General features: G+C 32.6%; 1 protein-coding gene across 1 annotated transcript; it reads left to right on the plus strand.

Annotated features, from left to right (window-relative positions):
- Positions 1-7,741: 7,741 nt before the first annotated feature.
- LOC149559857 (uncharacterized) lies at positions 7,742-8,597 on the plus strand. Its single transcript, XM_089827498.1, has 2 exons — positions 7,742-7,966; positions 8,415-8,597. The coding sequence occupies exons 1-2, from the start codon at positions 7,742-7,744 to the stop codon at positions 8,595-8,597; spliced, it is 408 nt and encodes a 135-aa protein (XP_089683624.1).
- Positions 8,598-11,652: the final 3,055 nt, after the last annotated feature.

Here is an 11,652-nt window from a genome sequence, read left to right on the forward strand (position 1 = left end):
TTGTTCTGACGATCTCATAGATGATGGAAGCAGTAAAGATATCACAGTGAGGGTGTGAGATGAGGTGAAGAGGCAGTTGATCTAGGATGTCGTAAAGGGTGGTGGTGTGGGAGATGATGAAGCACCCGTCGATGGAGCAAGGCAAGGTGGATGCCATGGGAACAAGGTGTTCCAAAAGAGCTTTGGGTCCTGGCTAAGCATATCATGCAAGGAACTACACTGTGAAGCAATGTAAGCATATTTCTTCACATGAAGAAACCAATGGTAGGAATGTCAAAAATTGACAATAGTTGAAGGGAAGGTATCAAAGGTTAAAGTCAAGTGACGGTGAAAGGATTTATAGTTGGCATCAAACAAACAGTTCATAGGGCACTTGTTCTAGTACTTTGATATAAGGATAGGGTGGTGGGGGATGGAAAGGAAAGTCAACTCCCACATTGATATAGTTAAGAGATCAAACATGGAGGAAGCATGGTTACACTTAAAGAAATAATAGACTAGAGGAGTTGATGCAGGTGGAAAATGAAGAGGTGTTCGTCACCCTAGGTAAAGAGAAAGTGGAAATGGCTAGGGTTGTGATCCAAAGTAGCTGGAGGGTGGGGATGTGGGTGAAGGTGTGGAGTTGCCATCCCTATAAAGGTTAGGGGGAACTGATGAGAGGGGGGAGAAGTGAAGCGTTAGGCACAAAAGAGAATAGTAGGCAAGCAAGAGATGAAAGAAGCACCGATGATAATATAGTCAATCAAACTACACCCCCATAGTGTGACTAATAGGTAAAAGGCTTAGATCTAGGAAAACAAATAAGGTCGTTCAAAATAACTAGATCAAAAGACTCACACAACTAAAGGAGGTGATGACCATAGATAGATAAAGGTCCATGGCAATCCTCAAAAATATGTTGGAGTCCCAAACTAACATGATCAAGTTCTATAATATAGGTCTAGTCCATGCCTCGGTCATGTATAGGGTTCTGCCATTCCCTAGTATTTTCATTGAAGTCACCTAAGATAATGTTGTTACCCAAGGCACTGAATCTAGAAATGCACTCAATCGGATCAATAAGTGGATCACTGTCCTCGGTACTTGGAATGGCATAGGCTGAAGAGGCTGGTGGGAAGTAACAAATCATGATGACAGTGTCTATCATAGCATACTTGAATCCACATAAATCTGGCATGTTTTTCAGAAATAGACCACAGAAGTAGCATTGAAGAGGTTGTCTCTAATCAGCCAGGCAACAGCTCCAGACCCCCACACACCACCCGAGAAGTGAACCTCATCCCTGAAGACTAACAACCATTGATAACAATCGAGACCCAAACTCTAATGGGTCTCAGTGATAACTAAGATATCTACTGACCCTACAACATCCTAAAAAAGACCTTGAAACATCATAATTTTTATAGAGTTAGAATTAGTTTGATCTTCAAGATACCATAATTAACCAACATACTAAGTGATGAACCCAAACATAAGAAACTTACCTTCATAATTAAAAAAAAATAAGTAGAAAGTATAATAAAGAAAAAAATTATCTTCATAATTAAAATAGAAATAAATGAAAGTTTTAACAAAATAAGTTTAGCAATTCAAAACATTTAATTACAAAGAGTGGTTGTGCTTTTTTTAATTATTTAAAATAACTATTTAGAATATCTAAAGCATGATTTAGATAGAATTCAAAAATAAATAGAAATAATATATGATAGTTGAAAATACATATGATTGATTGTAATAATTAATACCAAAAATGTTAAAAGTAGAAAAAAAGATAAACAATTTTGCGAGATAGATAAAATAACAAACTTTAATTGGGGGAAATTTATATATATATGTGTTTGATTGAAATAAAGTGGAGTTTAATTTGAAGCACCGTGAATTTTAGAAAAATACATAAAAATAATAATTAGGAAAACACTACACACAAATTTTAACTTATGCATATGCCATTGTAGAAAAAAGTAAGAAGAGACATTACATAAATGTATACGTGAGGTGGTTAAGGTTGTCATTTAAAATTTAAAATGTTTGAAATGTAATAAACCCAACCATAATTATAATCTCTAGGCCTTGATCATTATCATAAACCATAACCCTAATAATAATACAACCTTACCTAATACTAATCCTAATCATAATCATAATTTGAATTGAAAACCCTAAACGTTAATCCCAGGCTCAAACACTCTAATAATTATTGTAATGAAAATATTAGATAAATTTTGGTTATGATTATGTTTTTATTATTCTTAAAATTAGGGTTGGAATTTTATATAGTTATTAGGATTAAGATAGTACATTAAAGTTTAGGGTTAAAGTTACAATTCAATTGAAGTTAGGTTCATGGTCAAGATTGTTGTTATAAAATGCATGTTTTAGCCTTCACCTGAGCTCTAAATCTTTGTAACCCTAAATCGTATATACTAAACCCTAATCTTAGTCCTACCATAAAATATAGTCCTAGATAGAAAATCTAATAAAAAATGTAAAACTCTAATTTCATATTTTTTTATCCTTTCATAATCCAAACTATATAATTTATCATTATCCTAAGTGCAAAGTAGACCTTTTTGCCAAATATTTCATATATCATAATCAAAACTACAACCTTTTCCCTATTTCTAATTATAATCTAACCCTAATGCAAACCAAATCTCTATTTTGACTCCTAAGTTTAATTGTAATCATAATCTAAATTCTATTCCTTAGTTCAAAATTATATAATCTAAGCATCATCCCAAACTATAATTTTTAACCTATACCTTAAAGTTATCTTAATAATATATTTACTCCTGCCCCTTTCTGAAAACCTAACCATAGCATTAACTATAATTACCATTCTAAAACTAACCTTAATCATAAATCATAAATGTAATCATAATCTTAAGCATGCCTTTACTCCCTAAATGATATTAATCATACCTTTAAAATGTATCCCTAACCTTAATACTAACCATAACCCTAATACTTACCCTACCGCTACCCCTAACCCTATTCCTTACTCTACATGTAAACTTGACTATCATACTAATCTTTTCTCTAAACACCAACCCTAACCATGATACAAATCTTAATCCTAATTCTTATCCTATGATTTATCCTAACCATCATACTTCTCCTATTTGTAAACCTTGCACCATCCATGAGGTCAAGATATGATCCATAGTTTGATAATCTACTCTAAAACTAGCTTGACCTCTAGCCCTATAGTTCATCCTATCTAGTTCCCCTAAAAGAATAATATTCAATGTTGCGGCACAAAGTCTAGCAAAGGTATGCCCAATCACAATGATCTTGTAATTGTTGGGGTCAAAAATTGGCCTCATCTTATGAATAATATGGATCATGTGCCTCGACCAAGCCTCCAGAAAGCCAATACAAACCTCTCTATTAAAGAGTTTGGTGAGATAGGAGCCAATCACTGAGCTACCAAGCTTGAGTAGTTTTGTCTACAAGCCATACTCATCGACTACTCTACTGCATTTCATCATTCTAACAGTCTTTTATATGATGGAAGTAGTAAAGATATAACAGTGAGAGGTTGAGATGAGGTGAAGAGGCGGCTGACCTAGAATGTCGTAAATGGTGGTGGTGTGGGAGATGACGAAGCATAGGTCGATGGAGCAAGGTAGGGGCAGATACCATGGGAACAAGGTGCACCAAAAGAGCTTTGAGTCCTGGCTAAGCGTATCATGTAAGGAATTTCACTATGAAGCAATGTAAGTACATTTCTTCACATGAAGAAACCAATGGTAGGAATGTCAAAAATTGATGATAATTCATTGAGAGGTCTCAAAGGTTAAAAGTCAAGTGACGGTGAAAGGATTTATAGTTGGCATCAAACGAATGGTTCATAGGGCACATGTTCTAGTGCTTTGATCTAAGGATAGGGTGGTGGGGGATGGAAAAGAAAGTCGACTCCCACATGGTTGTAGTTAAGAGATCAAACATGGAGGGAGCATGGTTACACTCAAAGAAATAATAGGCGAGAAGAGTCAATGTAGGTCAAAAATTAAGAAGTCCCCATCACCCTAGGCAAAGAAAAAGAGGAAATGGTTAGGGTTGTGATCCAAAGTAGTCAGGGGGGTGGGGATGTGGGTGAAGGTGTGGAGTGGCCTTCCTCGTAAAGGGAAAGGGTGACTGACGAGAGGGGTGAGAAGTGAAGTGCTAGGCACAAAAGAGGATAGTAGGCAAGTGAGACATGGGCGACGGTGATGCCACAGATGCAAGAGATGAAAGAAGCACCAATGATAATGTAGTCAACCACACTAAACTTCCATAGTGTGGCTAATAGGTAAAAATCTCAGATCTAGGAAAGCAAAGAAGGTCATTCAGAATAACTAGATCAGAAGACTCACACAGGTAAAGAAGGTGATGGCCATATATAGATAAAGGTCCATGGTGATCCTCAAAAATATGCTAGAGCCCCAAACTGACATAATCAAGTTCTGTAATATAGGTCTAATCTATGCCTTGGTCATGTATAGCAGTTTGCCATTCCCTAGTCCATGCATTGAAGTCACCTAGGATAACTATGTCACTCAAGGCACTAAATCTAGAAATGCACTCAATTAGATCAGTAAGTGGATCATTGTCCTCGGTACTATGAATGGCATAGGGTGAAGAGGTTGGTGGAAAGTAACAAATCATGATGACAATGTCTATCATGGCATACTCAAATCCACATAAATCTGGTATGTCTGTCAAAAATAAACCATAGAAATACCATTGAAGAGGTTGTCTCTAATCAAGTAGGCAACACCTCCAGACCCCCAGACACCACCTGAGGAGTGAACCTCATCCCTGAAGACTGACAACCACTGATAACCATCAAAACCCAGACTCTCATGGGTCTGAGTGACAACTAAGATATCAACTGACCCTACAACATCCTGAAAAAAGACTTGAAACATCATTTTTTTTTTTTATAGAATTAGATTTAGTTTGATCTTCAAGATACCACAATTAACCAACATACTAAGTGATGAACCCAAACATAAGAAACTTACCTTCATAATTAAAAATAAGTAAATAGAAGGTATAATAAAGAAAAAAATTATCTTCATAATTAAAAAAGAAATAAATGAAAATTTTAACAAAACAAGTTTAGCAATTCAAAACATTTAATTACAAAGAGTGGTTGTGCTTTTTTTAATTATTTAAAATAACTATTTAGAACATCTAAAGTATGATTTAGATAGAATTAAAAAATAAATAGAAATATTATATGATAGTTAAAAATATATATAATTAATTTTAATAATTACTACCAAAAATGTTAAAAAAAAAAAAAAAAAAAAAACCAATTTTGCGAGATAGATAAAATAATAAACTTCAAATGGAGGAAATTTATAGATATGTGTTTGATTGAAATAAAGTGGAATTTAATTCTAAGCACCTTGAACTTTAGGAAAATACATTAAAAAAAAAGAAAGGAAAACACTATGCACAAATTTTAACTTATGCATATGCCATTGTAGAAAATAGTAAGAAGAGACATTACATAAATGTATACATGAGGTGGTTAAGGTTGTCAATTAAAATTTAAAATGTTTGAAATGTAATAAACCCAACCATAATCTTAATTATAATATCTAGGCCTTGATCATTATCATAAAGCCTAACCCTAATAATAATACAACTTTACCTAATCCAAATCCTAATCATAATCATAATTTGAATTGAAAACCCTAAACCTTAATCCCAGGCTCAAACACCCTAATAATTATTGTAATGAAAATATTAGATAAATTTTGGTTATGATTATGTTTTTATTATGCTTAAAATTAGGGTTGGTATTTTATATAGTTATTAGGATTAATATAGTACATTAAAGTTTAGGGTTAAAGTTACAATTCAATTGAAGTTAGGTTCATGGTCAAGATTGTTTTTATAAAATGCATGTTTTAGCCTTCACCTGAGCTCTAAATCTTTGTAACCCTAAAACCTATATACTAAACCCTAATCTTAGTCCTACCATAAAATATAGTCCTAGATGGGAAATCTAATAAAAAATGTAAAACTCTAATTTCATATTTTTTAATCCTTTCATAATCCAAACTATATACTTTATCATTATCCTAAGTGCAAAGTAGACCTTTTGGCAAAATATTTCATATATCATAATCAAAACTACAACCTTTTCCCTATTTCTAATTATAATCTAACCCTAATGCAAACCAAAACTCTATTTTGACTCCTAAGTTTAATTGTAATCATAATCTAAACTCTATTCCTTAGTTCAAAAATATATAATCTAAGCATCATCCCAAACAATAATTTTTAACCTATACCTTAAAGTTATCTTAATAATAGATTTACTCCTGCCCTTTTCTCAAAACCTAACCATAACATTAACTATAATTACCATTCTAAAACTAACCTTAATCATAAATCATAAATGTAATCATAATCTTAAGCATGCCTTTACTCCCTAAATGATAGTAATCATACCTTTAAAATGTATCCCTAACCTTAATACTAACCATAACCCTAATCCTTACCCTACCCCTAACCCTAACCCTATTCCTTACTTAACATGTAAACTTGACTGTCATACTAATGTCTTCTCTAAACACCAACCCTTACCATGATACAAACCTTAATCCTAATCCTTATCCTGTGGTTTATCCTAACCATCATACTTCTCCTATTTGTAAACCTTGCACCCTAACCCTAACAATTTATCCTTACCCTAATCCCAACCCGCACCTTATTCTTGGTCATAACCCAAAACATCTTATTAATCCTAGCTCAAACTTTAATTGTAACCCTAACCTAAACAATATCTCTCGACCCTAACACTAACCTCTTAACCCTAGTCCTATTTATGCCCCTAAAGCTAATCATGATATTAATGTTAACTCAAAACTCTATAAGCTAATGTAAACCCCAAAACTCTAATGTCAATCGTAAATTTAATTTTAATTACTTGAAAAAAAAAAACATAAGGACAAAAATCATTATTTTTAAAAGAAATCTATTTTTCTAAACATATTTTGAAATGAACATCATAAAATATGGTAAAAATATTTAATATTTAATAATATAATTTATTATAGATTAAGTATATATTTAACTATAAAAAACACAATTGCTACTAACTTATATATATATGCAATCGACAAATATCCTTGTCCAAGACACCTTGAAATATATCTCTTGACTTATTTTATATATAATATATAAAAACTAATATATGACTAGTAATATATACCTATTTCCATCACCAAAAAGGATCAATACAGCCATCAAATTGAAGACTTGAACTAGTAATATATGTCTATTTTCATTCACCAAAAAAACACAAAATGTAGGCGTTACAAGGAAAGTGGATAGTCCATGCAAAAGACCTTCCATTTTTTCCAAGGGCAAAGCAGGGTGATCCGTACGCTCTAATTATAATATAACTATCACTATTTGAAACGCATGCGTTTCAGATTCTCCCCACAAATACGAAACGCCAGGAGCTCGTTTCGTAGAGCCTGGAATGCATGTAGACCGTCCCCTTACGATATCTTTGTCGTCGACATTACTTTTACTTCAATGGGCCCACTCACGTCTTATCCGCGTAATGTTAACATTTATTTCGCCGACATATAAATGCCACGCCCCAGCAAGCCGCGTCAGTTGTTTTTGAAATCCTATAAATTGGCCTTCGCTCAACACTCATTTTTCATGTAACTTTTTGAGCTATTTACGCAGCCGTCTCTATCTTGACAAGTATCTCAATTTCTTGACAATGGCGGATTCAAACGCAGCAGAGCATAGGGGTCGCGGTTTATTTGGCTTGTTTGGGAAGAAGAAAGAGGAGGAGACACATCAGCAGCATGGTGCTGTCGTGGAGGGAGACGTGGCGGGTGTAGCTCCTCATGAGCAGGGACACGTAGGCGAAGGCGAGGAGAAGACAGAAGAAGGGGGACTCATGGGAAAGCTGGATCGCAGCAAGAGCTCTTCTTCAAGCTCTGTACGTTTATTTTGCCCATCAATGCTTTCGTTTCTAAGTTGAATAGATCAGATGGAATACCAATGTGCTTGGATTCGAATCGATTTTTTAACCCTTCTGAAGTGCTTGTATTACGCAATAGCTGAATTAATTATGGAGCCCCTGTTGTTCACGGTATCCATACCCTCAACTATTCTGTTATGGTCTCTCTCTTTTTGTTAGGGCGTAAGGTTTTGAGTTACTGAGCGGTGATCTTTTATTTGGCTTTTGGAAGTGCTATTAAAATTTGACCAACGGATCACAATCCCTTCATCTTTTTAGATTTGGTTGCATTTTGTTCCACCTTTTGCCTAACCAAATATTTCAATTTTTTGTATTCTATTGAAATTCATCCTACCTTACGTACTTTTATTGGTTAAATGATTACACGGATCGGTCTCTGATCTGTTGAAATGCTGTGTGTGTACAGTCCAGCGATGAGGAAGAAGATGAGAAGGGAGAGAAGAAGAAGGAGACAAAGAAGGGTGGATTGAAGGACAAGTTGAAACTTCATGGAGACAAGGAAGAAGAAGGGGGCGAGAAGAAAGGGTTGACGGAAGAGATCAAAGAGAAGCTCCCTGGAAACCACAAAGAGGGAGAAACAGAGCATTGAAGCATAACGAGTTGTGTGTAGACCATCTTCTGGTTTGAAGCATACTGTGGATTGTATGTATGCTGTGTCTTTCTATATATAATAAAGAGTGTGACGGTGTTGGTTCTGGTTTGTAATTGCAATGTTTCAATGAGGCCTCTGTTTCTAATGGAGACGCGTTTAAACAATTTTTCCATAAGAAATTTGGGCCAGCATGGGCTAACCAACATAATTTGTTTATTTTAAAACGTGAAGTTAAAAAGTCTGATCATATCATGGTGCATTGATAGGTTTAAAAGGAACTCAACTTATTTATGGATAGATTACTCAATACGTGTGAATACTTTTGTATAAGTACACACATATAAGGAATTTAGCACTTAGATTCATAGGTCGAATAATAACTGAGGAATCTTACTGTCATAGATATCAGTAATATCTCTTTATCAAAAGGAAAAACTGGCTCTTACTATCATAGATATCAGTACTATAGCAAATCGTATATATACAGGTTTGGATTGTGGGCAGCAATTTTTTATATTTGTTATTAATTCAAAATTATTTCTAACTTATTTGACTACAGAGTCAATATTTGCGTTATTCAGGGAACCAAGGTTCCCATTTGCTTCATTCTAATTGATCACTTCCAATTTTAAGTTTTAAAATTGTTTTATTTTTAAAATATATTTTTAACAATTCTTAAGTTTCATTTCTCCAAAATTAATAGTCTTGGAATTTCTGTCATGACTATTTTTTCATAACTGTTTGATCATGATAATGCCTTTCATTTTAAGTTTTATAATAAATATTGAGTGTCATTTTTTAAAACAATTTAATACTTCTTATAAATTTTAATATTTAAAATTAGTAATATTTACATCTCGTATCTTAAAGTTTTTAAATATATATATTTTATGAAATAATATAACATTCTACAAATCAATTATAAATTAGCAATATATGTTAACCTAAGAAAATTTCTAAGCTTATATTTTGCATACTAATATTTCAATTGTTATTAATATTTAACATCTTACAATTTGCATCTAGAAAGAAAAGCGGGCCAATAATAGAAATGATTGAAAATAGAGATGATGTAAGTGTAGATATATAAATCCAATTGATTCAGCTTCATCAGTTAAATAACTTCATCAATTTCATATAAAACGTTGAGTAGTCCTTTCATCTTCATCATTTTCATAATGACAACTCTTAATTATTTTTGCAAAAAAATGTTTTTCAACTCCAGAACATTCTTTATTACGTATGTCAATACATATCGCTGTCAAATTAGGAAGGATGCTCCCACTCGAGAAGCCTCTCGGCTTAAAAATATTAGATTTTCAAATAGATTATAATTTAGATAGTTTTATTTTTAATTTTATATTTATGTTTTATATTACATTGTTTTATACAAAAGAATCTCATAATTTTCACATGTCATCAAGATTAAAAATAAAAATAAATTGGAATATTAGAATCTCAGTTTGTCCGCGGTTTGATGATAATAGCAAACAATGAATCCACCAATTTTAAAACATGGCAAATATTCAATGATAATCTAAACCCTCTCTCTCAGTATAAAGAAAAGCAATGTGGTGTGGTGTGCCTGTGGCCAAGCCTCAAATTTGATGGCCGTATTGGTCATTTCAATCGTATTGATTGAAATTTGTTATAGGGAATGTTTTTTATCTTTTGATAAATATTAATTGCCAATTCTTTAATCATGCATCCAATTAAGTTGGACTTCACATTTTGATTGATTATTAATGCAGCAATTTAACAACTTTGCAATTGGATTCAGTAATTTTAAAAATATTTCTTTATAGTTTTAAATTTAAAAAATCTTAATTTTTTCTTTCACATATATAAAATTAAGAATATTGTTATAATTATGTTGATATGTTTCTGGATTCGATTGTGTTCAGATTTTTACCATCAACATTTTGAATCACACTTCGTGATCCATCATCAAGATGAAGCGCAAGAGAAGCAAAACACAGTGTGATTCGAAACGTTGATGGTAATAATCTTAACACAATCGAATCCAGAAACATATAAATATAATATTATTGATTGTGGAAATTTGTTCTCTTTAATACTATTATAGTCAATAGTCTCAATATTCTTAAATATTTTCTCACAACTTTAAATAATATTTTTTTAATGTTTTCTTTGGTATATATAAATTTAAGAATAGTATTACGCCAAAAGTATCATCTTTCTTTCAAAAAATATTCTACATCCAGCTAAAGGAGTTTTAGGTAACAAAAGTTCTAATAATTACAAAAGACTAGCAATTGCAACTCATTACTTTTAAAATTATTTGGTTTTGAATATTAAATAGACATGCAGTCTTCTATTTGCAAAAATTAAATATTATATTATATTTAAGTATTTAAATATAAATAATATGATGAGTTGATATATTGAAACAAAACATAAACTTTAGTTATTCTATTTAAGAATAAGCTTAAGAATATACATAAATGTTATTTTTAATTAAAATGGTAAACTACATATTTCCTAAGTAAAAACTAATATTTAAACTTTTTTTAAAACATTTACTTGTATATGGACATGGTTAGAGGTGAGATGGAAAAAAAGGAAGGGAGAGAGACAAGGCAAATAAATAAATAGGATATCTAGGGCCCAAAATAGATGGAGACACAGATGAAAAGAGGAAGAATGAAGGGAGGGAGGGAAGGATGAAGATAGAGAGAGAGGTAATAATAAGAGGGGAAATGCTAGAGAGAGTGAGACAAGGGGGGAAATGAGGGTGAGACATGAAGGAAACATCAAAAGATAGGATCAAAGATAAAAGACACATAAGAGAAAGATAGTAGGTGGTAATAATAGGAGTGGACATAATAGATAGAGAGTGACAGAAGGGGGAGAAGGTATGATATTTGAGGTATACATGGAGAGAAAATGCTATAGATAAAGAAACATGAGGGAGGGGACATATGTAGAGAGTGAGATAGATATAGAGAATAAATGGGGGGAAGATATTACGAGAGGAGGGGGAAAGAAAGTTGAAAGAGAGAGAGAGAGAGAGAGAGAGAGAGAGAGAGAG

This window comes from Cupressus sempervirens, chromosome 4, assembly GCF_028749045.1.
Source record: "Cupressus sempervirens isolate cs-2001-9-10 chromosome 4, ASM2874904v1, whole genome shotgun sequence".
Taxonomy (NCBI): domain Eukaryota; kingdom Viridiplantae; phylum Streptophyta; class Pinopsida; order Cupressales; family Cupressaceae; genus Cupressus; species Cupressus sempervirens.